The sequence below is a fragment of the Selaginella moellendorffii genome, unplaced genomic scaffold, assembly GCF_000143415.4.
Source record: "Selaginella moellendorffii unplaced genomic scaffold, v1.0 SELMOscaffold_36, whole genome shotgun sequence".
Taxonomy (NCBI): Eukaryota; Viridiplantae; Streptophyta; class Lycopodiopsida; order Selaginellales; family Selaginellaceae; genus Selaginella; species Selaginella moellendorffii.
In genome coordinates, this window is record NW_003314297.1 from 1,014,826 (window position 1) to 1,040,996 (window position 26,171).

At 46.3% G+C, this 26,171-nt stretch overlaps 1 protein-coding gene and 2 long non-coding RNA genes across 3 annotated transcripts; all 3 read left to right on the top strand.

Moving 5' to 3' along the window:
- The first annotated feature begins 7,439 nt into the window (after positions 1 to 7,439).
- LOC9658166 (formin-like protein 14) lies at positions 7,440 to 8,505 on the top strand. The gene is made up of 2 exons (XM_024682932.1): positions 7,440 to 7,561; positions 7,677 to 8,505. The coding sequence occupies exons 1-2, from the start codon at positions 7,440 to 7,442 to the stop codon at positions 8,503 to 8,505; spliced, it is 951 nt and encodes a 316-aa protein (XP_024538700.1).
- A 2,839-nt stretch (positions 8,506 to 11,344) lies between these two features.
- Positions 11,345 to 11,740, top strand: LOC112349195. The gene is made up of 2 exons (XR_002993318.1): positions 11,345 to 11,576; positions 11,633 to 11,740. It is a non-coding gene; the product is annotated as an uncharacterized LOC112349195 (long non-coding RNA).
- Positions 11,741 to 24,125: 12,385 nt separating this feature from the next.
- LOC112349153 lies at positions 24,126 to 24,496 on the top strand. The gene is made up of 2 exons (XR_002993289.1): positions 24,126 to 24,332; positions 24,389 to 24,496. It is a non-coding gene; the product is annotated as an uncharacterized LOC112349153 (long non-coding RNA).
- Positions 24,497 to 26,171: the final 1,675 nt, after the last annotated feature.

Here is a 26,171-nt window from a genome sequence, read left to right on the forward strand (position 1 = left end):
CAACAGTTGAATGGATTCGATCATTGTCGGGGTGGGCGTTGCAAAGGTTCATGCGCTCTTTCTTTGTTCTGATTCTCATGTTTTTTCTTCCCATGACCACGTTCCGGGGAAGGAGTTCGTCGATCTTGGCAGAATATGCGTCGCTGGAAATCAATCACAAGATGGTTGATGTTGCTGGGACGAGGTAGCAATGAAGGTAAGGTTTAACCTCTCTCGGGAGTTCTTCTGTGGACGAATTGTCTCAGATCATGGGTGAGAGGATGTTTGGAAGGGCCATATCACGCGGACGTGTTGAAAGCCAACTACAAAGTACGTGTGCATGGTGAAACTCGCTGCATCTTAATGCTCATCTGTAGACTGAGCTTACAGGCGATGAGTGGAAGCTCGTTGTCTTATTCATATTTGTCCAAAAAGGCCATTCGTTTACCGTACACATTGTAAGTACTTTAGACACTTTAATGCCCTAAAAAAGGAAGTGGTAAGCAAGCGAGTTTGAGCTGAAATACTCCGAGTCTGCGACTTTCTCTGGTACGTTTCTCTGACTATGCGCAAAATCTCCACGCCACCGCCACAGCCACCGCCACCGCCGCCTCACCGGGAGCACGCGCCGCCCAAACCATCGCCAAAGAGGGCGCCGACAACTTCATCTCCGCCACCAGAGAGGTCCCCGCGGGCGCCAGCCAAGAGGCACAGTCATTCACCACCAAAGCCCACAGATGGACACCACTCACCGGCAATGCCACCAGCGAGTTCTCCTGAGCATCATGGAGCTGGACATCCACCACCGAGCCCTCCGCCCATAAAGAGACACCATGGACATCGACGAGCCGGTGATGGAACAGGGCCACCACCTTCTTCTTCGCCGCCCAACAAGCCCGAGACTGTAGCCTGGCGACCAAGGAGGGCCGGGTCGCCATCGCCACCACCTTCGAGCATAACGTGGAACCCAAGGCCGCCATCGCCACCACCTTCGACCATAACAAGGCCCCTTGGCTTGGGCACCTCTCCGCCTACTGCGTCGTCAGCACCATCTTCAGCAGCAGCAGCATTCGTGGCATCACCCGGTGTGCTCGCGGCAGGCATCGTCATGCTCCTGCTCGCGCTGGTAGCCATCGTCACCGGAGTCTGGATACTCTTGAAGAGGAGAAGGAACAAGGTGCACGACGACATCTTGGTGGAGTATGGCCATCAGCCTGGCAGTGGCAACAGCAGCAGCAGCAGCAGCTAGCAGGAGCACCTCATTAATATTCTCCCGACCAAAGTATTGCCTCGACCATCTTCGCAGTTGAATGCCGGTAGGAAGAAGGCGGATGCTGACCCCCGAATTCGCGAGCTCCTGAGGCCACCAAAGCGACTGCCACCGTCTGCTCTTCCCGCTGGTGCTCGCCACAAGTCTGCATCCGGAAACGATCCACTCTTTCGTGCTGCTGATCCAGTACATGACCAGCAGGGAAGCCGGGAAAACGTCATGATGGAGGATCCTCTCGTCGTCTTTCCTGCGTATGAAGTTGACGAGCAGCCAAGGCTGTTCTCAGCCACTCCGGAGGATGATCCACTCTTCTCGACTGGTGGCTACTCTCATCATCCAGCAGGCGAGAAAATGGCTCCAAACGAGCTCCCAGTGCGCCTATCATCTGGACACGACGGGGTTCCAGAGCAGTTTCATGGACGGGAACAAGGACGAAAGGTGGCGGATCGTTCTGGCACCGTGTTCGATCCTGGAGATGTCGCAGCACTGGCAAAGTAGCGGGCTCAGATGGAGAAACAAATGCAGAAGTTCATCATGATGGAGCCCCGCATCCGGCCTTTTTCCCACAGGTTAGTAGTCTCTGCACTTGAGCTGACAATATGGACTGATGAAGCTGAATCGATCATGTGGAGAACAGCCCCGAGATCACGAGCAACGAGAACCTCGTCCGGAAAGTGACAGCCAATGATCCCAAGCGGGTCAAGAGTAATTTGGAGCTGGAGCCATCTGCTCCGGGGCACGCTTCTCTGACAGGTGAAAACGCCGACCAGGTACGAGCCTTTCTGTATCCTGGTGAATTCTTCCACCTCTGAGAGACAGGGAATTTGACGAGGTACGTTTCGTCGAAGTCAATTTGTATAGATGTTACTCTTTGATTGCAGGCACTGCAAGAGACAAAACCAAGTGAAAAACAAATAGAATGAAGAGCGAAAGCTCGTCATTTATCTGGCTTTCGGCTTGAGTAAGTCACAGGAAGGTCCTTTTACCTTCCTCGCTTTTCGTCAGGGTACAAAAGTTTAAGAAGAACCATCAATCATTGATATACAATTAACCAGGATGATCACATATTTATTTTTTTCAAATTTTAGAAATCTAAACTATAGATGCTTTGTTATGCTGTAGTTGGTATTGATTAGACGACACCAGAAATCCTACGGCCTCTCAGTTTGTTTTTCTCATGTAACTCAAATCAAATTCCATGGTCGTTTTGGTCGCAGGCGCCCAGAATGGCCATTTTGGAGCGGTGTTTGTTATTGGCGATGTTCTCCCTCACGTGCCTCCCAGATTGTGGGAAGAGCCAAAGGGATGTACATCAACGATGATTCCACCATCACAACCGGTTTGTTCTTGACATTCGTGGCTGCGTTCAAGGATGGGATATACGCTCTCTATGACATGATCCTAGGTGGCAATAGTGCCACCTCACTGAATCCAGGTGAAATATATTTTAGCTATCCTTGAGCTATCCTTGTCCGTTGTAACTTGTGCAGATCTCTTCAATCTTTGATGAAGATTGCGGTAATTGGAGGCTCCGGAGCTTTTTGCATCGGGATATTCGCAGATCAAGACCTACACGCTCATTCTTTTCGGCAATCTTGCACTATCAAGTGTTAACTCATCATGTCAAAATTGAACATATATCTCCAACGTCCCTCTTTTAGCTTTTACAAACTCAAAGTTCCATACAACTTCGATGCTAATATACTCCTAATACACGCTCCAGAGTTCTTATCTTCCATTTCGACCATAGACTTGGTACGATTGCACGCTGCAAGAAAAGTAGGTAAATGCTACATCGTCTCTTCTGACTGGCAGGCTCTTGACAATCTCTTGGGCAATCCAGCACGTCGATCACGCATCAGCGACAGGACCCTCGCGAATGAAAGTGATTATCAAGGTATTATAAGTTTAAAACTATTTTATAAATACTTTTCTGTTACTAATGAAATCTTGTTAAAGTTACGCTCGTGCACAAGCTAATGAACGAATTTGCTGTTCATCAAGACAATGGACGCCAAGGTGGACGTGTCCGGGCTCGTCTCCTAAATCCGGAGCAGTGTTTATGTTTCTTACTTTTCCTCTTCTTCCTTGGGTGCAGTGTGCTGTCCCAGATCTTGAAAAACCGAGCTGTTGCAAGGCCACGCATGAACGTTGGAAGGCAAGCTTTCTCTGGAATCCTGCTTTTGCAGATTCGACATGAGCACGTAGAGCGCCGAGTCCCCTGGTTCCATCTCCAAGAGTTTCTCTGCGGCACGAGCTGCAGCATCGATGTTCTTGCCGCTTGCAACCGCTGATCAAGCTCTTCCACGCGAGGACATGCGGCTGGAAGGGCATCACCAGCAGCAGACCTTCGGAATGCTGTGTACTAGGCCACCATAGATCGAAAGTAGTCGACTGCCACACGGCGATGGAGGGCGAAACCAGAAACGAGATAAGTTTCCAGGCGATTCTCCTGACTTGCAATCACGGTGGGAAGCTCCATGCTGCCAAAAAACTCAGCTGCTTTTCGCTCATGGCCATTCTGTGCGCAGCCATGGATCATCGCGTTCCACGCCACAATGCTCGGATCAGGCAACGTGGAGAAGATCTTCCCGGCCTGCAAGAGATTCCCCCTTTGAGCGCTCGCGGCAATCCAGCTCGCTGTTGCTCTCAGCTCCCGCGCTTGGACGAGGGCAATTTCTCTGGATCTAAGCGTGTTTCACGCGATGCTATCGTGCTGTGGCATTTGGTCGAACAAGACTCTGGCATCGATCAAGCCCCCGTGCAAAGCAATTGCCGCCACCATTGCCGTCTAAGCGACGAAATCGCACTGTGGACATCTTCATGCCTTCTTCGAGGTGGCCGTGGTTGGAGTAGGCCAAGATCATGTCAGTCCACACCACGTCGTCGTGATAGGGAGGTCGTTCGAAGAGAATGCGAGCTTCTTCGAGCTTCTTCTTCTTCTTCTGCTGTGATCATTGTCGACCACGATGCAACGTTCTTCTGTGGCATGGCATCAAACAGCTTCTTGCAGGCTGGACGTTGCCGCTAGCATTGCGTTCCACGAGATTAAGTCGCGGTGTGGCATTTTTCTGAAAATCTTCTTGGCTTTTTCAATATGCCCAAGATGGGCATATGCAGTGACAAGAACAGTTCAACCCAGCTCGTTGGTTTCGGGGATCGTCATAAACAAAATTAGCACTTATTTAACAAGAAATGTTCTTGCATACCCAGAAACCATAACAGCCCAAGAAACTATGTTGTGTTCTAGCATTCCATCAAAGATCTGGCTCGCTTGATCCATATGCCCGTTATGGGCATATGTGTTTCAGAGTGTTTCTGAAATTTCCGTCCCATTCTGGAACCTGATCAACAATGCTTGGCATTCCTCCACGTTTCTATGGTTTGCACGAGCCGTAATAAAAATCATCCAAGAAACAATATCCCTTTGTGGCATCTGATCAAACAGCACTTTTGCTTTCTCAAGATACCCATAAGCGCCAAGCATCAAGTTCCACGAGAATCTGTTGGGCTTGTGGATGCTGATAAACACCTGCCATTCTCGATCCGAGCGCTCGCACCTTCCATAGAGTTATGCAAGCTGTGAGGAATTGCGCGTAGCCGTCGCGGAGCGACGACGCCAGCTGCTCTAGATCTGTTCTAGAGGCTTGAATCGGTACGTCTGCGTGGGATTCCTGTCATCTTACCGGCGTTTTCCTGGAGACTGACAAGATAGAACTTTGATTTGTCAATGGCAAATAATTGTTTCCAAAGACATGGGACAATTTGTGCATGAGGTTGGCGCACTAAACGGTGGTCATTTCACCGACTTTATCCATAATCCGTTAACTTCGTATCGCTCCTATTTGCGCTTTCAAAGAACACGTTGTCGCCAAAATTTGCAAAACAATCCCTTACGATCACAGAGCATACCAGCGCCGTCCTCGAGGGCATCGGTGGCAACTATCGGACTGGCAGCCTTGGGCAGCAGCCTTTGCGATTCCTCCCACGCCCACTCCCATGGCCAGCATCACCAACATGGCGAGAACCGAAAACAACACCAGGCAAGCCTTGTTCTCCATGAAACTAAGAGTTCAACGAACTCTAGTATATTCGAGGGAAGTGATTTGATCTGTGAGGCCGCTCGTATTTATAGCTCGAGGCAGCATACAATGCTAGAGTGGCGCCTCTTTTGAAAGTTAGTCGAGGAAGTCGTTTCCTGGGACATAGAACAACACACGAAATGAAGCTGTGAATCCAGATGAGTAAAGACAACATTTGAGTTTTTTCACAGTTTATATAATATATGAACACACGCCATTGCTATAGATTTCACTACCACTGAAAATAACAAAAATCCAAATAAATATCTTTAGAAGAGAAGTGTCATTTTCGATTGTGCTTTATATACATGGGTGTATATAATTGCTAGACTTTGTCTTGGGAAAGAGATCAGATTCGTTGAAAAACTTGTCTCCACTACTGCGTCATATTTCCATCTGGTTGCTTTTCCAAGTTCCACGTCGAGACTAAGATGGCAGAGTGTCCACAACTTTCATTGACAAAAATATATATGATTTTAGTTAATATTATATAAAATAATTTGAGCCCAGATAGATTGACTTGGCTTTCTTTTCAAGTTTCTTGACTGAATATATGACGTTCTTATATATTAAAAGTCCATACATTCCGAACGTTACACTGCAACAAAAACTCTCCAGAAAATGCATCATATTTATCATTGACAGTCTCAGGGCACCAAACACGTGAATAGACTCCAAAACATCTTCGTTCACTCTTATTCTATATATATATATCACTTTTCATGATTCGAGATTCGCTCCCGTGGTTCTTCGAGGCCCGAGCTTTGGCAATTCTTCAGCGGATGCAGCGGCCGCCATTCCAGCGCCACCCTCGATGGCAGCTGTTGTCATACCCGTACCAATCGCATTGCACGCAGCGAAATCCATTCCAGTACCAAGCGCTGCGCCATCCCCTTGGTGATGCCCCTGACCTCCACTCCCACCGCTAGGTGTGCCTGGGCCTGGTTTGATGCTCCAATCGAGTGTTATTGCTTGCCGATCATTGGAGCAATTGATTGGAAGTCGAGGGATTTGGAGAAGAGAGGAGAAGGACCAAGGACAGATTCAGACATTTTATATTAAGGCTTGGACAATTTATATTTTATTCCTGGAACTCATGCAATACTATGCAACATTGCACGATACAGAAAACACGTCATCAGTGTCTTTATTCTTGTTTCCAGACCCTTGGCACTGCAGAACGATAAAATCAAAGGCAATTACGATGCTGATTCTTAACTTGGGCTTACCCCGTGAAACGAGAGGTTTCAGTTGCGCGAGCAGCGATTGTTGCGCCAGCTCCAACCCCTCTGGCAACGGTGGCAACTGTTGTCATACCAATACCACCCCGACTGGCAGCGCTGGGCAGCAGCCTTTGCAATTCCTCCCACGTCCACGCCCATGGCCAGCATCATCACAAATATGGCAAGCGCCAAAAACAACACGAAGAAAGCCTTGTTCTCCATGATTTGCTGCTAGAGAAGTAAGCTTGTTATATTAGAGAGAAGTGGTTTGATTTGGGCTCATATTTATAGCTCGAGCCAGCACACAATGCTAGAGAGTTGTTGTGGGAGTCCTTATCTATTTTGGTTCCGTGTTTGAAAATTTCTTCTCTTTTTTATAATGCTCATTTCTTAGTCCTTATCTATTTTGGTTCCGTGTTTGAGAATTTCTTTTCTTTTTTATAATGCTCTCCAACCCTTCAATTGAGGATCATTAAGTTCCACAAAATCGCATGTTGCTAAAACTTTACAAATTCATACTACAAGCTTGCAGATAGAGAAAGCCATAGAGTTTAGCTCGAAAAGATGAAAGCAAGTAGTGTTTGATAGCAACACGTGTACCATATCATCAGTTAAATATGGTACGGACATTTCAGATCATGTTAGATCGACGGCTTTGATTTAATTAATACGTTTTACACAATGGGCGGCTCAGATTGTATACAAATAAACGGTCTAGATTGTACATGAATGAGATGATCTTGTATTCTTCTATTTGTACGAAAAGGATATCTGTACCATGTACACGTTAATGCCCTAAAAAACGGAAAGTAAGCAAGAGCGCGGTAAGCAAGCGAGCTTGAGCTGAAATACTGCGACTTTTTCTGGTAAGCTTGATCTCTGACTATGGCGCACAAACTCTCCACGCCACCACCCCCGCCGCCTCACCGGGAGCACGTGAGGAGGACGCCGCCGCCCAAACCATCGCCAAAGAGGGTGCCGACAACTTCATCTCCGCCACCAAAGAGGTCTCCACCGGCGCCAGCCAAGAGGCACAGTCATTCACCAACAAAGCCCACACTCACCAGCAAAGCCACCACTGAGTTCTCCTGAGCATCATGGAGCTGGACATCCACTGCTGAGCTCTCCCGAGTATCATGGAGCACCACCGAGGTCTCCTGAGCATCATGGAGCTGGACATCCACCACCGAGCTCTCCGCCCACCAAGGAACATCCAGCAGCAGAGCCAAAGAGGCACCATGGTGATGGAGCTGCTACAGGGCCGCCACCTTCTTCTTCGCCGCCCAACAAGGCCGGCACTGTAACCTGGCGACCAAGGAGGGCCGGGCCGCCATCGCCACCACCTTCGAGCATAACGTGGCAACCAAGGCCCCTTGGCTTGGGCACCGCTCCCCCTACTGCGCCGTCAGCACCATCTTCAGCAGCAGCTGCATTCGTGGCATCACCTGGTGTGCTCGGGAGGCATCGTTATGCTCCTGCTCGCACTGGTAGCCATCGTCACTGGAGTCTGGATACACTTGAAGCGGAGAAGGAACAAGGTGCACGGCGACATCATCCTGGTGGCCATCAGCCTGGCGGTGGCAACAGCGGCAGCAGCAGCAGCCAGGAGCACCTCATTACCAAAGTGGAGCCTCGACCATCATCGCAGTTGAATGCCGGCAGGAAGAAGGCGGCTACTGGAGGCCCGCTGGTGCTCGCCACAAGTCTGCATCCGGAAACGATCCACTCTTTCGTGCTGCTGATCCAGTGCATGGCCAGCAGGGAAGCCGGGGAAACGTCATGGAGGATCCTCTCGTCGTCTTTCCTGCGTATGAAGTTGACGAGCAGCCAAGGCTGTCCTCAGCCACTCCGGAGGATGATCCACTCTTCTCGACTGGTGGCTACTCTCATCACCCAGCAGGCGAGAGAATGGCTGACAACGAGACAAGGTAGCAATGAAGGTAAGGTTTAAGCTCTCTCGGGAGTTCTTCTGTGGACGAACTGTCTCAGTTCATGGGTGAGGATGTTTGGAAGGGCCATATCATGCGGACATCGATCGATGTGTTGAAAGCCAACTACAGAGTCCGTGTGCATGGTGGAACTCGCTGCATCTTAATCCTCATCTATAGACTGAGCTTACAGGCGATGAGTGGAAGCTCGTCGTTAAGCTCAAGAATATACTATTCTTTTCGCGAATCTTATTCATAGACCCAATTCTACCCTTCGCTGTGAGCAATTTCGGTTGCATCTATAAATGTAACATAGTCTGCAAATATTTATAACTTTAACAAGATTTAATATCAGAAAATAATTATTAATTAATAAATTTTAAACGGATAATACCTCCCTGCTGGATGGCTGAAGCATAGACCACTTTCTGGTCCCGTCACTGATCACTCTGCGTGATCAATCTGTTTGGGTGCTGGATTGCCCAAGAGATTGTCAACAGCCTCCCAGTGAGAAGAGACGACGTAGCATTTACCACTTTTCTTGCAGCGTATACACTCCTAATATATACGCTCCAGAGTTCTTGTCTTCTATTTCGACCACTGACTTGGTTCTATCGAGCTTTGAGTTTAAGCTAGAACAGGGACTTCAGAGATATAGATACATTTTCGGCTTGTTCAATTTTGACATGATCGTTAACACTAAATAGTGCGGCATCAATAGTTTAGATTTCATAAAAAACAGAATAAAAATTAACAAAATAAATTTGTGATCATCCTGGCTATTGTATACCGATGATTGATGGCTCCTCCTAAACTTTTGTACCCCGATGAAAAGTGAGGAAGGCAACAGGACCTTCCTGTGACTTACTCAAGCCCATAGAAGGGACTGAAGAGAAAGCCAGATAAATGACGAGCTTTCGCTCTTCATTCTACTAACCTGTGGGAAAAAGGCCGGATGCGGGGCTCCATCATGATGAACTTCTGCATTTGTTTCTCCATCTCAGCCCGCTCCTTTGCCAGTGCTGCGACATCTCCAGGATCGAACACGGTGCCAGAACGATCCGCCACCTTTCGTCCTTGTTCCCGTCCATGAAACTGCTCTGGAACCCCGTCGTGTCCAGATGATAGGCGCACTGGGAGCTCGTTTGGAGCCATTTTCTCGCCTGCTGGATGATGAGAGTAGCCACCAGTCGAGAAGAGTGGATCATCCTCCGGAGTGGCTGAGAAAAGCCTTGGCTGCTCGTCAACTTCATGCGCAGGAAAGACGACGAGAGGATCCTCCATCGTGACGGTTTCCCGGCTTCCCTGCTGGCCATGTACTGGATCAGCATCACGAAAGAGTGGATCGTTCCCGGATGCAGACTTGTGGCGAGCACCAGCGGGAAGAGCAGACGGTGGCAGCCGCCTTGGTGGCCTCAGGAGCTCGCGAATTCGGGGGTCAGCAGCCGCCTTCTTCCTGCCAGCATTCAACTGCGATGATGGTCGAGGCTCCACTTTGGTAATGAGGTGCTCCCGCTGGTCGCTGCTGCTGCCGCTGTTGCCACCGCTAGGTTGATGGCCATACTCCACCAGGATGTCGTCGTGGTGGATGTCGCCGTGCACCTTGTTTCTTCTCCTCTTCAAGAGTATCCAGACTCCAGTGACGATGGCTACCAGTGCGAGCAGGAGCATAACGATGCCTGCCGCGAGCACACCAGGTGATGCCACGAATGCTGCTGTTGCTGCTGCTGCTGCTGAAGATGGTGCTGACGACGCCGTAGGCGGAGAGGAGGTGTCGAAGCCAAGGGGCCTTGGTTGCCACGTTATGGTCGATGGTGGTGGCGATGGCGGCCTTGGGTTCCACGTTATGGTCGAAGGTGGTGGCGATGGCCTTGGGTTCCACGTTATGCTCGAAGGTGGTGGCGATGACACCCCGGCCCTCCTTGGTCGCCAGGTTACAGTGTCGGCCTTGTTGGGCGGCGAAGAAGAAGGTGGCGGCCCTGTAGCAGCTCCATCACCAGCTCGTCGATGTCCAGGGTGCCTCTTTGGCTCTGCTGCTGGATGTTCCTTTGTGGGCGGAGAGCTCGGTGGTGGATGTCCAGCTCCATGATGCTCGGGAGAGCTCGGCGGTGGATGTCCAGCTCCATGATGCTCAGGAGAACTCGGTGGTGGCTTTGCTGGTGAGTGATGTCCATCTGTGGGCTTTGGTGGTTAATGACTGTGCCTCTTGGCTGGCACCGGTGGAGACCTCTTTGGGGGCGGAGCGCCCTCTTTGGCGATGGTTTGGGCGGCGGCATCCTCCTCGCGTGCTCCCGGTGATGCGGCGGGGGCGGTGGCGTGCGAGCCATAGTCAGAGATCAAGCTTACCACAGAAAGTCGCAGTATTTCAGCTCAAGCTCGCTTGCTTGCTTCTCCTTTTTTAGGGCATTAAAGTGTCTGAAAGTACTTCTGATGTGTACGGTAAACGAATGGTAGAGATATCCTTTTCGTATAAATAGAAGAATAGTATATTCTTGAAAGCTAGTCACAATCTAGACCGTGCAATTAAAACATTCTGGACCGTTCCTTTATATACAATCTGAGCCGTCCACTGTAATATTTAAATCAAAGCCGTCGATCTAAAATGATCTGAACCGTCCCATATTTAACTGATGATATGGCACACACGTGGCCAATGCAGGGATTCTTCGGAACTTGTAACGTGGAATGGCGATTTTGTGGAACTTCATGGAGAGATTTTATGTGGATCCCAGCATTATAAAAAAGAGAAGAAATTCTCAAACACGGAACTAAAATAGATAAGGACTCCGTCCCATCTAGCATTGTGTGCTGGCTCGAGCTATAAATATGAGCCCAAATCAAACCACTTCTAACAAGCTTACTTCTCTAGCAGCAAATCATGGAGAACAAGGCTTTCTTCGTGTTGTTTTTGGCGCTCGCCATATTTGTCATGATGCTGGCCATGGGCGTGGACGTGGGAGGACTCGCAAAGGCTGCTGCCCAGCGCTGCCAGTCGGGGTGGTATTGGTATGACAACGGTTGCCACCGTTGCCAGAGGGGTTGGAGCTGGCGCAACAATCGCTGCTCGCGCAACTGAAACCTCTCGTTTCATGGGGTAAGCCCAAGTTAAGAATCAGCATCGTAATTGCCTTTGATTTTATCGTTCTGCAGTGCCAAGGGTCTGGAAACAAGAATAAAGACAATGATAACGTGTTTTCTGTATCGTGCGATGTTGCATAGTATTGCATGAGTTCCAGCAATAAAATATAAATTGTCCAAGCCTTGATATAAAATGTCTGAATCTGTTCTTGGTCCTTCTCCTCTCTTCTCCAAATCCCACGACTTCCAATCGATTGCTCCAATGATCGGCAAGCAATAAGACTCGATTGGAGCATCAAAACCAGGCCCAGGCACACCTAGCGGTGGGAGTGGAGGTCGGCGGCATCACCAAGGCGATGGCGCAGCGCTTGGTCCTGGAATGGATTTCGCTGCGTGCAATGCAATTGGTACGGGTATGACAACAGCTGCCATCGAGGGTGGCGCTGGAATGGCAGCCGCTGCATCTGCTGAAGAATTGCCAAAGTTTGCGAGCCTCGGGCCTCAGAGAACCACGGGAGCGAATCTCGAATCATGAAAAGTTGGGTTGACAGCCTGGATGAGATATATGTAGAATAAGAGTGAACGAAGATGTTTTGGAGTCTATTCGTCTTTGATGCCCTGGGTCTGAGACTGTCAATGATAAATATGGTGCGTTTTCTGGAGAGTTGTTGTTGCAGTGTAACGTTCGCAATGTATGGACTTTTAATATATAGAGACGTGATATACTCAGTCAAAAAGCTTGAACCAGAAAGAAAGCCAAGTCAATCTATCTGGGCTCAAAATTATATTATAATATTAACTAAAATCATATATATTTTTGTCAATGAAAGGTTTGGACAGTCTGCCATCTTAGTCTCGACGTGGAACTTGGAAAAGCAACCAGATGGAATATGAAGCAGTAGTGGAGACAAGTTTTTCAACGAATCTGATCTCTTTCCCAAGACAAAGTCTAGCAATTACATACATCAACCACGTATATAAAACACAATCGAAAATGAAATGACACACACTTCTCTTCCAGAGATCGTCAAGATCCAACTATTTATTAGATTTTTGTTCTTTTCAGTGGCAGTGAAATCTATAGCAATGGTGAAAAAACTACATTTTGTGTGTTGTTCTATGTCCCAGCATTATAGAAAAGAAAAGGAATTGACAAATACGAACGACTTCCTAGAATAACTTTCAAAGGACAAACTTCCCAAGAGGCACCACTCTGGCTATAAATACGAGCGGCCTCACAGATCAAATCACTTCTCTCGAATATACTAGAGTTCGTTGAACTCTTAGTTTCATGGAGAACAAGGCTTGCCTGGTGTTGTTTTCGGTTCTCGCCATGTTGCTGATGCTGGCCATGGGAGTGGACGTCAAAAGCACTGCAGCTAGCTCCTCTAAGTTTCCTCTCGGGGATTGTTTTGCAAATTTTGGCTACAACGTGTTCTTTGAAAGCGCCTTTAAATAGGAGCGATATGAAGAAACAGTTAATAAAGTCGGTGAAATGACCACCGTTTAGTGCGCACTTCCTTGCGACAAATCAAAGCTCTATCTTTAGTCTCCAGGTAAGATGGCAGGAATCACTACTTACCGATTCAAGCCTCTAGAACGGGCTGTGGACGATCTAGAGCAGCGCACAGATCTAATAACAGAAAATTATTATAAATTAATTAATTTTAAATGGATAGTACCTCCCAATGGCTGAGCTGATCCCTACTGGTGCGTGATCGATCGGGTGTGCTGGATTGCCCAAGAGATTGTCAAGAGCCTACCAGTGAGAAGAGATGATGTAGCATTTACCACTTTTCTTGTAGCATATATAATCCTACTATATATGCTCCAGAGTTCTTGTCTTCCATTTTGACCACAGACTAGGTTCTATCGAACTTTGAGTTTGTAAAAGCTAGAAGAGGGACTTTGGAGATAGATACATTTTCGGCTCGTTCAATTTTGACATGATCAATTACCACTCAATAGTGCAAGATTGCCAAAAATGGTGGAATGAGCGTGTAGGTCGAATACCCCAATGCAATCTGTAAGCTCAAGTGCCTCCAATTACCGCAATCTTCACCAAAGATTGAAGAGATATGGAGCAGCTACAACAGAAAAGGATGATTTAAGGATAGCTAGAATATATTATCATAGCCAAATATACTGATCAAGAGACATGCCACACCTAGATCAATGAGGTGGCACTATTGCAACCTAAGATCATGTCATATATAGAGCATATATACTCAATAAAAATGCTGTCTTACCCACACATGCTCATTGTTGCCTCTTATTAAACACCATCTTATATCACTCTCTCTCCACTTACTTTGGTAGTGACTTTGCATTTATTTGTGACTTTCTGGGGATGATTCAAGGCATCAAAACACCTGCCTGTTTGCAGCTCCCACCTGGATGTGGCCAGACTTAAATTTAATTGACCTAAAAAAGTTTATGGTTTTTCCATGGTGGAAACATATTAGTTTCCAGAAGAAAACAAATAATTTATCTTGATATTGATTATGTAGTTGATAAGTTGACAGTGAATACTTTCTATGCAAATTATTAATATGTTGTGTAATTAGAAAATTATCCTAACAAAAAAGTTCATCACAATTTATATATGCTCATTATAAATTTAAATTGATGTGAAATCCTGATAGATTATATGAATTCCTCCAGTTGGATCAAGTTGACCATGACAAGAAATCCCATTTGTATCATAATTAGGCTATTTATAAAACATTTTGACCAAAAAATTGCAGACCCACTTGTTAAAACTTTGATCTGGTTTACTCAAGTGTAATGGATGTTTCATGAGTATTTTACTTTCTATATTCACACCAATGCTTGTGTCAAAATGTTTGTAATTATATTTTATTATTATATAAAATACCTGATTAATGATAAAAAGCTTGTGTTTTTTTCTGGTTTTAAATCTCTATGATCATAATTTTTGTTAGAAAATTGCCAAAAATCCATCTTATCACCCCTTCTGTCACCATCTAGAAACTTATTCAAATATTTATGTAACATATACATAATAGGAGCTATAATTTCATTTTATTTAGACAAATCTCACTAAATTATGTGCACACAAAAATTCCTCTTCATGGAATTTTTACACCTCATAATGGATCTTAAATAGCTTTCTTCAAAAATAATGCACAAAGTGTATGTATTTGGAAGAGTGTATGGATTTAGAAGAACACAAATCCTAAGAAAGTATTTAGATGATTGAGCTAAATATTGTTTTACTATTGAGATTTAAATAACTTGGCAATTGCAAAAGATAGTAAAATTTGCAAATAATAATTTATTGAGTCTTGATGCAACTTTTGGAACTAATCAGGTAAAGTTTTCATTTATTTTAAAGTGAATAATCTTTAAAAGTTTATAATTTTTATAGAACACCATATTTGTTTTTAATTATCATAGAAATGGTATCTCAATTATATAGGGTTTAATTTCTAGTGAGAAAGAACAACATATGAAGAATTGGATGATAGTTTTTAAAAATTGAGTTTTAAAACACATGTCAGATTGAAAATCACATACAATAATGATTGATGATTAAATATATTATAATATATTTAATTTTTATATAGAGTTATATTTGATTATCAAATTTTATTGTGCATTTAACACATAAGGAGGAACTAGCTTAAATATATTATTTGTAAGGTGGAATCATGGGATATTAGGATGTATATATAGAAATATTTTAAAGATATTATGTATCATTTAATTCATATAGTTTTTTATGATGATACTATTAAATAAGCTAAGATTAAGAAACTTATCAAACATTTCAAAATTAATTTTCAAAATGAAAAAACATTTATCAAGTATTTTTAAGATGAATAGAATGATAAAGTTGGTAAGTGAATCAATATTTTAACTTTTATAATTTTTTTTGTATTTGATAGATATGTAGGTTGTTGCTACTCAAAATTTCCCTCATGTTAATAAGAAGATAAATAGTTCATTAAGGTATTTCATACCAATATAAAATTTATACTCTCGTCCAAAAAAATAAAAACATTTGAAGTATAGATTAAGCAATTCATCAATTTACTACTAAAGTTTATGTGAAGTATTGATTTTACTACTTATTGCAAAGATCATAGTTTTATTTGAAATTATGAATACCAAAAATTAATCAATTGTGTGATTGTTAAAGCAAAAAATATTAATAACTCTCAAGTAAGATTTGATAAATACAATGTTCACAAATCTTATGTATAATCATTTCAAATCCAACTATATGGTATCTCATTGTCACAGTAATTAAGTTTTTTCAACTTAGTGTAATTTTTTATGGTCAACTATAAGATAATTTTGCAAACATTAAGTCACATTTATTATGTTGAAGCAAAGAGAGCAAAAATTTACTAGATTAAAATTAATTATAAAACTTAATATTAAAACTTGGGCAAAATGGATTCTGGGGAAAATGAACTTGCAAGGGAGAACATCATTGATGACAAACACCACTCCAAAATGCCATTCTGGGGCTTGTGACCAATATCTATGCCATAAAATGCATAGATAAAATGCCATTCTGGGGCCATTCTGGGGCCAATCTATTAGTGCAATAATACAGCATAAAATAGCTTCAAAACAGAATAGAAATTAACAAAATAATTATGTGATCATCCTAATTGTATATCTATGAAAAGCATTTAAGGTAAGTAAGGGACTGAAGAGAAAGCCAGATTTCGCTCTCAATTCTATTTGTTTTTCACTTGTTCTTATGTTTTGTCTCTCGCAGTGCCTGCAATCAAAGAGTAGCATCTATACAAATTGACTTCGAAGAAACGTACTTCATCAAGTTCCCTGTCTCTCTCAAAGGTGGAAGAATTCACCTGTCAGAGAAGCGTGCCCCGGAGCAGATGGCCCCAGCTCCAAATTACTCTTGCTTGGGATCATTAGCTGTCAACTTCCAGACGAGGTTCTCGTCTCTCGTGATCTTGGGGCTGTTCTCCACATCGCGCTTCCTGGCTCAAGTGCAGAGACTACTAACCTGTGGGAGAAAGGCCGGATGCAGGAGTCCATCATGATGAACTTCTGCATTTGTTTCTCCATCTCAGCCCGCTTCTTTGCCAGTGCTGCGACATCTCCAGGATCGAACACGGTGCCAGAACCTTTCGTCCTTGTTCCCGTCCATGAAACTGCTCTGGAACCCCGTCGCGTCAAGATGATAGCAGCACTGGGAGCTCGTTTGCAGCCATTTTCTCGCCTGCTGGATGGTGAGAGTAGCCACCAGTCGAGAAGAGTGGATCATCCTCTGGAGTGGCTGAGAACAGCCTTGGCTGCTCGTCAACTTCATTTGCAGGAAAGGCGACGAGAGGATCCTCCATCATGACGTTTCCCCGGTTTCCCTTCTGGCCATGCACTGGATCAGCAGCACGAAAGAGTGGATCCACTGCGAGCTTGTTTCCGAATGCAGACTTGTGGCGAGCACCACCGGGAAGAGCAGACGGTGGCAGTCGCCTTGGTGGCCTCAGGACCTCGCGAATTCGGGGATCAGCAGCCGCCTTCTTCCTACCGGCATTCAACTGCAAAGATGGTCGAGGCAATACTTTGGTCAGGGGAATATTAATGAGGTGCTCCTGCTGGCTGTTGCTGCTGCCGCTGTTGCCACTGCCAGGCTGATGGCCATACTCCACGAAGATGTCGTCGTGCACCTTGTTCCTTCTCCGCTTCAAGAGTATCCAGACTCCAGTGACGATGGCTACCAGTGCGAGCAGGAGCATAACGATGCCTGCCACGAGCACACCAGGTGATGCCACGAATGCAGCTGCTGCTGAAGATGGTGCTGACGGCGCAGTAGGCGGAGAGGTGCCCAAGCCAAGGGGCCTTGTTATGGTCGAAGGTGGTGGCGATGGCGGCCCGGCCCTCCTTGGTCCCAGGTTACAGTGTCGGCCTTGTTGGGCGGCGAAGAAGAAGGTGGCGGCCTTGTAGCAGCTCCATCATCAGCTCGTCGATGTCCATGGTGCCTCTTTGGCTCAGCTGCTGGATGTTCCTTGGTGGGCGGAGAGCTCGGGGGTGGATGTCCAGCTCCATGATGCTCAGGAGAACTTGGGCTTTCTGTGCCTCTTGGCTAGTGCCGGTGGATATACGAAGAAGTCGCAGTATTTCAACTCAAGCTTGCTTGCTTACCATTGTGCTCAAGTTTGCTTGCTTACTTCCCCTTTTTTAGGGCATTAAAGTGTCTGAAATCCCTTTTCGTACAAATAGAAGAATAGTATATTCTTAAAATCTATAAGATCTGAGAACTTGAAATCTGGGCCGTCTATTGGACAGTCATTCATGTACAATCTAGACCGTGCATTTAAAACACTCTGGACCGTTTATTTATATACAATCTGAGCCGCCCACGGTGTAAAATCTGGGCTGTCGTATTAATTAAATCAAAGCCGTCGATCTAACATGATCTGAACCGTCCCATATTTAACTGATGATATTGCAATGCCATGTGTTGCTTTCAAACACTACTTAGGATTGTTTTCATCTTTTCGAGCTAAACTCCATGGCTTTCTCTATCTGCAAGCTTGTAGTACGAACTTGTAAAGTTTTAGCAACGTGGAATGGCGATTTTGTGGAACTTAATTCCATTTGAAGGGTTGGAGAGATTTATGAGTATTATAGAAAGAGAAGAAATTTTCAAACACAGAACCAAAATAGATAACGACTAAGCAATACCGTCCCACAACAACTCTCTAGCATTGTGTGCTGGCTCGAGCTATAAATACAAGCCCCTCCCACCTCACAAATCAAACCACTTCTCTCTAATATAACAAGCTTACTTCTCTAGCAGCAAATCATGGAGAACAAGGCTTTCTTCGTGTTGTTTTTGGCGCTCGCCATATTTGTCATGATGCTGGCCATGGGCGTGGACGTGGGAGGACTCGCAAAGGCTGCTGCCCAGCGCTGCCAGTCGGGGTGGTATTGGTATGACAACGGTTGCCACCGTTGCCAGAGGGGTTGGAGCTGGCGCAACAATCGCTGCTCGCGCAACTGAAACCTCTCGTTTCATGGGGTAAGCCCAAGTTAAGAATCAGCATCGTAATTGCCTTTGATTTTATCGTTCTGCAGTGCCAAGGGTCTGGAAACAAGAATAAAGACACTGACAACATGTTTTCTGTATCGTGCGATGTTGCATGGTATTGCTTGAGTTCCAGCAATAAAATTTAAATGTCCAAGCCTTGATATAAAATGTCTGAATCTGTCCTTGCTCCTTCCTCCAAATCCCTCTACTTCCATTCGATTGCTCCAATGATCGGCAAGCAATAAGACTCGATTTGTGCATCAAAACCAGGCCCAGGCATACCTAGCGGTGGGAGTGGAGGTCAGGGGGATCACCAAGGCGATGGCGCAGCGGTGCCGTGGAGGATTACCTACTGGAATGGATTTCGCTGCGTGCAATGCAATTGGTACGGGTATGACAACAGCTGCCATCGAGGGTGCAGAAGCGAATCGCGAACTACCTTTCAAAGGACAAAGTGATGCCGTCCCAAGAGGCGCCACTCTAGCATTGTATGCTGCCTAGATTACATCAGGAGCTATAAATACGAGCGGCCTCGCAGATCAAATCACTTCTCTCGGAGTTCGTTGAACTCTTCGTTTCATGGAGAACAAGGCTTGCCTGGTGTTGTTTTCGGTTCTCGCCATGTTGCCGACGCTGGCCATGGGAGTGGACGTGAGAGGAACCGCAAAGGCTGCTGCCCAACGCTGCCCGTCCGATAGTTGCCACCGATGCCCTCGGCGCTGGTTACAACGAAATAGGATCGATATGAAGTTAACGGATTATGGATAAAGTCGGTGAAATGTTTAGTCGAACCTCAGGCACAATGGAAACGCATTGACAAATCAAAGCTCTATCTTGTCAGTCTCCAGGAAAACGCCGGTAAGATGATAGGATAGCGCAGACGTACCGCTTCATGCATCGATTTGCGTCAAGGCGCCAGGCTCCACGCGCTCGTCCTTGGGAGCAGCCACCAGCAATCCAACAGGTGCCTCGCAAATCTTCTCATCCAACTCTATGGAAGGTGCGAGCGCGCGGATCGAGCATGGCAGGTGTTTATCAGCATCCACGAGCCCAACAGATTCTCCTGGAACTTGCTGCTTGGCGCTTATGCCCAAAGTGGGTATCTTGAGAAAGAAAAAGAACTGTTTGATCAGATGCCACAAAGGGATTGTTGCTTGGATGATTTTTATGACGGCTCGTGCAAACCGTGGAAACTTTGAGGAATGCCGAGCATTGTTTGATCAGGTTCCAGAATGGGATGTAGTTTTCTGGAACTCTCTATTTACAGTATATGCCCATAACGGGCATATGGATCAAGCAAGCCAGTTCTTTGATGGAATGCTAGAACACAACAGAGTTTCTGTTTGATGCCATACCACAGAAGAACGTTGCATCGTGGTCGACAATATCACAGCACTGGCCGAGAGAAACCAGCTCGAAGAAGCTCGCATTCTCTTCGATCGACCTCCCCGACGACGTGGTGTGGACTAACATGATCTTGGCCTATTCCAACCACGGCCACCTCGAAGAAGCCATGAAGATGTCCACAGTGCGATTTCGTCGCTTAGACGGCAATGGTGGCGGCAATTGCTTTGCACGGGGGCTTGATCGATGCCAGAGTCTTGTTCGACCAAATGCCACAGCACGATAGCATCGCGTGAAACACGCTTAGATCCAGAGCAATTGCCCTCGTCCAAGCGCGGGAGCTGAGAGCAACAGCGAGCTGGATTGCCGCGAGCGCTCAAAGGGGGAATCTCTTGCAGGCCGGGAAGATCTTCTCCACGTTGCCTGATCAGAGCATTGTGTCGTGGAACGCGATGATCCATGGCTGCGCACCGAATGGCCATGAGCGAAAATCCGCTGAGTTTTTGGCAGCATGGAGCTTCCCACCGTGATTGCAAGTCAGGAGAATCGCCTGGAAACTTATCTCGTTCCTCGCCTCGCCCTCCATCGCCGTGTGGCACTCGACTACTTTCGATCTATGGTGGTCTAGTACAGCATTTCTCCAAATGTGATTCACTTCCAGGCGATGGCAGATGTGCTGGACGAGCCGGGCTGGTTGCCGAGGCCGAAGGTCTGCTGCTGGTGATGCCCTTCCAGCCGCATTTCATCGCGTGGAAGAGCTTGATCAGCGTTTGCAAAGTTCATGGTAGCGAAGAACATCGATGCTGCAGCTCGTGCCGCAGAGAAACTCTTGGAGATGGAACCAGGGGACTCGGCGCTGTACGTGCTCATGTCGAATCTGCAAAAGCAGGATTCCAGAGAAAGCTTGCCTTCCAACGTTCATGGGTGGCCTTGCAACAGCTCGGTTTTTCAAGATCTGGGACGCACCCAAGGAAGAAGAGGAAAAGTAAGAAACATAAACACAAAATTTGACCAACCTGCTAACTGATGAACAGCAAATTCCGTCACTAGCTTGTGCACAAGCGTAACTTTAAGAAGATTTAATTAGTAACAGAAAAGTAATTATAAAATCCTATCACTTTCATTGATGTTCTCCCATGCTGATCTCTTTCTGGTCATGAGGGTCCTGTCGCTGATCACTACTGCTGCGTGATTGATCTGTTTGGGCGTGTTGGATTGCCCAAGAGATTGTTAAGAACGATGTAGCATTTACCACTTTTCTCGCAGCGTGCAATCGTACTGACTCTGTGGTTGAAATCGTGTATTAGGAGTCTTAAGTTCTATGGAACTTTGAGTTTGTAAAAGCTAAAAGAGGGAGTTCGGAGATATATGTTAAATTTTGACATGGATAGTGCAAGATTCCCAAAAAGAATGAGCCTGTAGGTCCTGATCTGTGAATATCCCAATTCAAATCTGTAAACTCCGGTGCCTCCAATTACCGTAAAGATTGAAGAGATCTGTGGAAGCTACAACGGACAGGCTCAAAGGATAGCTAAAATATATCGTCATACATGATCTCTAGCCTACAAGGTGACACTACTGCCACCTAGGATCATGTCATAAAGAGCGTATATACTCGTCGCTGATGTACGTCCTTTTGGCTCTTCCCACAATCTGGGAGTCACACGAGGGAGAACATCGTCGATGACAAACACCACTCCAAAATAACCATTCTGGGGGCCTGCGACCAAAACCACCATGGAATTTGATTTGCGTTGCATGAGAAAAACCAACTGAGAGGCCGTAGGATTTCTGGTGTTGTCTACAGCATTACAAAGCATCTATAGTTTAGATTTCTAAAAATAAAAAAAATAGATATGTCATCATATATCGATGATTGATGGCTCCTCCTAAACTTCTGTACCCGATGAAGGCCACAGGATCTTCCTGTGACTTACTCAAGCCAGTAGAAGGGACTGAAGAGAAAGCCAGATAAATGACAAGCTTTCGCTCTTCATTCTATTTGTTTTTCACTGTTCTTATGTTTTGTCTCTTGCAGTGCCTGGCATCTATACAACTTGACTTCGAAGAAACGTACCTCGTCAAGTTCCCTGTCTCTCTCAGAGGTGGAAGAATTCACCAGGATACAGAAGGGCTCGTACCTCGTCGGCGTTTTCACCTGTCAAGAGAAGCATGCCCCGGAGCAGATGGCTCCACCTCCAAATCACTTTTGACCCGCTTGGGATCATTGACTGTCACCTTCCCGACGAGGTTCTCGTCGCTCGTGATCTCGGGGCTGTTCTCCACATCGCGCTTCCTGATCGATTCAGCTTCATCAGTCCATATTGTCAGCTCAAGTGCAGAGATTACTAACCTGTGGGAAAAAGGCCGGATGCAGGGCTCCATCATGATGAACTTCTGCATTTGTTTCTCCATCTCAGCCCGCTTCTTTGCCAGTGTAGCGACATCTCCAGAATCGAACGCGGTGCCAGAACGATCCGCCACCTTTCCATGAAACTGCTCTGGAACCCGGTCGCGTCGAGATGATAGGCGCACTGGGAGCTCGTTTGCAGCCATTTTCTCGCCTGCTGGATGATGAGAGTAGCCACCAGTCGAGAAGAGTGGATCATCCTCCGGAGTGGCTGAGAACAGCCTTCGCTGCTCGTCAACTTCATACGCAGGAAAGACGACGAGAGGATCCTCCATCGTGACGTTTTCCCGGCTTCCCTGCTGGCCATGCACTGGATCAGCAGCACGAAAGAGTGGATCGTTTTCGGATGCAGACTTGTGGCGAGCACCAGCGGGAAGAGCAGACGGTGGCAGCCGCCTTGGTGGCCTCAGGACCTCGCGAATTCGGGAGCAGCCGCCTTCTTCCTGCCAGCATTCAGCTGCGATGATGGTCGAGGCTCCACTTGGTGCTCCCATTGGTTGCTGCTGCTGCCGCTGTTGCCACCGCTAGGCTGATGGCCATACTCCACCAGGATGTCATCGTGGTGGATGTCGCCGTGCACCTTGTTTCTTCTCCTCTTCAAGAGTATCCAGACTCCAGTGACGATGGCTACCAGTGCGAGCAGGAGCATAACGATGCCTGCAACGAGCACACCAGGTGATGCCACGAATGCTGCTGCTGCTGCTGCTGAAGATGGTGCTGACGACGCAGTAGGCGGAGAGGTGTCCAAGCCAAGGGGCCTTGGTTGCCACGTTATGGTCGAAGGTGGTGGCGATGACGGCCCGGCCCTCCTTGGTCGCTAGGTTACAGTGTCGGCCTTGTTGGGCGGCGAAGAAGAAGGTGGCGGCCCTGTAGCAGCTTCATCACCAGTGCGTCGATGTCCATGCTCTTTGGCTCGGCTGCTGGATGTTCCTTGGTGGGCGGAGAGCTCGGTGGTGGATGTCCAGCTCCATGATGCTCGGGAGACCTCGGTGGTGCCGGAGAGCTCGGTGGTGGATGTACAGCTCGAGGTGGCTTTGTTGGTGAGCGTGTCCCTCTGTGGGCTTTGGTGGTGAATGACTGTACCTCTTGGCTGGCGCCGGTGGAGACCTCTTTGGGGGTGGAGATGAAGTTGTCCGCGCCCTCTTTGGCGATGGTTTGGGCGGCGGCATCCTCCTCGCGTGCTCCCGGTGAGGCGGCGGGGGCGGTGGTGTGCGAGCCATAGTCAGAGATGAAGCTTACCAGAGAAAGTCGCAGTATTTCAGCTCAAGCTCGAGAAAACTCGCGCTCAAGTTTGCTTGCTTCCTTCCCCTTTTTGAGGGCATTAAAGTGTCTGAAAGTTAAGTACTTCTGATGTGTACGGTAAACGAATGTTAAAGATATCCTTTTTGTATAAATAGAAGAATAGTATATTCTGGAAAGCTAGTCACAATCTAGACCGTGCATTTAAAACATTCTGGACCGTTCCTTTATATACAATCTGAGCCGTCCACTGTATAAAATCTGGGCTGTCGTAAAACTTAAATCAAAGCCGTCGATCTAAAATGATCTGAACCGTCCCATATTTAACTGATGGATTCTTCGGAACTTGTAACGTGGAAAGAGATTTTATGTGATTATAAAAAAGAGAAGAAATTCTCAAACACGGAACCAAATTAGATAAGGACTCCGTCCCACGACAAGTCTCTAGCATTGTGTGCTGGCTCGAGCTATAAATATGAGCCCAAATCAAACCACTTCTAACAAGCTTACTTCTCTAGCAGCAAATCATGGAGAACAAGGCTTTCTTCGTGTTGTTTTTGGCGCTCGCCATCTTTGTGATGATGCTGGCCATGGGCGTGGACGTGGGAGGACTCGCAAAGGCTGCTGCCCAGCGCTGCCAGTCGGGGTGGTATTGGTATGACAACGGTTGCCACCGTTGCCAGAGGGGTTGGAGCTGGCGCAACAATCGCTGCTCGCGCAACTGAAACCTCTCGTTTCATGGGGTAAGCCCAAGTTAAGAATCAGCATCATAATTGCCTTTGATTTTATCGTTCTGCAGTGCCAAGGGTCTGGAAACAAGAATAAAGACAATGATAACGTGTTTTCTGTATCGTGCGATGTTGCATAGTATTGCATGAGTTCCAGCAATAAAATATAAATTGTCCAAGCCTTGATATAAAATGTCTGAATCTGTCCTTGGTCCTTCTCCTCTCTTCTCCAAATCCCACGACTTCCAATCGATTGTTCCAATGATCGGCAAGCAATAAGACTTGATTGGAGCATCAAACGCAGGCCCAGGCATGGAGGTCGGGGGCATCACCAAGGCGCAGCCCTTGGTACTGGAATAGATTTCGCTGCGTGCAATGCAATTGGTACGGGTATGATAACAGCTGTCATCGAGGGTGGCGCTGGAATGGCAGCGCTGCATCTGCTGAAGAATTGCCAAAGTTTACGAGCCTCGGCCTCGAAGAAGCACGGGAGCGATTCTCGAATCATGAAAAGTTGGTTGACAGCCTGGATGAGATATATGTAGAATAAGAGTGAACCAAGGTGTTTTGGAGTCTATTCGTGTTTGATGCCCTGGGCCTGAGACTGTCAATGATAAATATGGTGCGTTTTCTGCTAAGTCAGTGTAACGTTCGCAATGTATGGACTTTTAATATATAGGAACGTCATATATTCAGTCAAAAAACTTGAACCAGAATGACAGGATAATTAGAACATGACAAATAAAATAAAAAGAAAGCCAACCGAGTCAATCTATCTGGGCTCAAAATTATATTATATAATTTTAACTAAAAATATATATATATTTTTTGTCAGTTGTGGACACTCTGCCATCTTAGTCTCGACGTGGAACCAGATGGAAATATGACGTGGTAGTGGAGACAAGTTTTTCAACGATCTGATCTCTTTCCCAAGACAAAGTCTAGCAATTATATACACCAACCACGTATATAAAACACAATCGAAAATGAAATGACATACACATCTTCTAAAGATCGTCAAGATCCAATTATTTATTTGGATTTTTGTTCTTTTCAGTGGCAGTGAAATCTATAGAAATGGCGCATGGTGATGCACGAGTTCATATATTATATAAACTGTGAAAAAACTAAAATTCTGTCTTACTCTGGATTCACAGCTTCATTTCGTGTGTTGTTCTATGTCCCAGCATTATAGAAAAGAAAGGAATTGACAAACACGGAATGACTTCTTCGAATAACTTTCAAAGGACAAAGTTCTCAGGAGGCGCCACTCAAGCATTGTATGCTGCCTCGAGCTATAAATACGAGCGACCTCACAGATCAAATCACTTCTCTCGAATATACTAGAGTTTGTTGAACTCTTAGGTTCATGGAGAACAAGGCTTGCCTGGTGTTGTTTTCGGTTCTCGCCATGTTGCTGATGCTGGCCATGGGAGTGGACGTGGGAGGAATCTCAAGCGCACTGCAGCTAGCTCCTCTAAGGGATTGTTTTGCAAATTTTGGCTACACCATGTTCTTTGAAAGTGCCTTTAAATAGGAGCGATATGAAATAAAGTCAGTGAAATGACCACCGTTTAGTGCGCACTTCTTTGCGACAAATCAAAGCTCTATCTTCAGTCTCCAGGAAAACGTCGCTAAGATGACAGGAATCACTACTTTCCGATTCAAGCCTCTAGAACAGACTGGACGATCTAGAGCAGCGCACACCGTAGATCTAATAACAGAAACTAATTAATTTTAAATGGACAATACCTCCCAATGCTGAGCTGAGTGTGATCGGTCGGGCATGCTGGATTGCCCAAGAGATTGTCAAGAGCCTACCAGTGAGAAAAGACGATGTAGCATTTACCACTT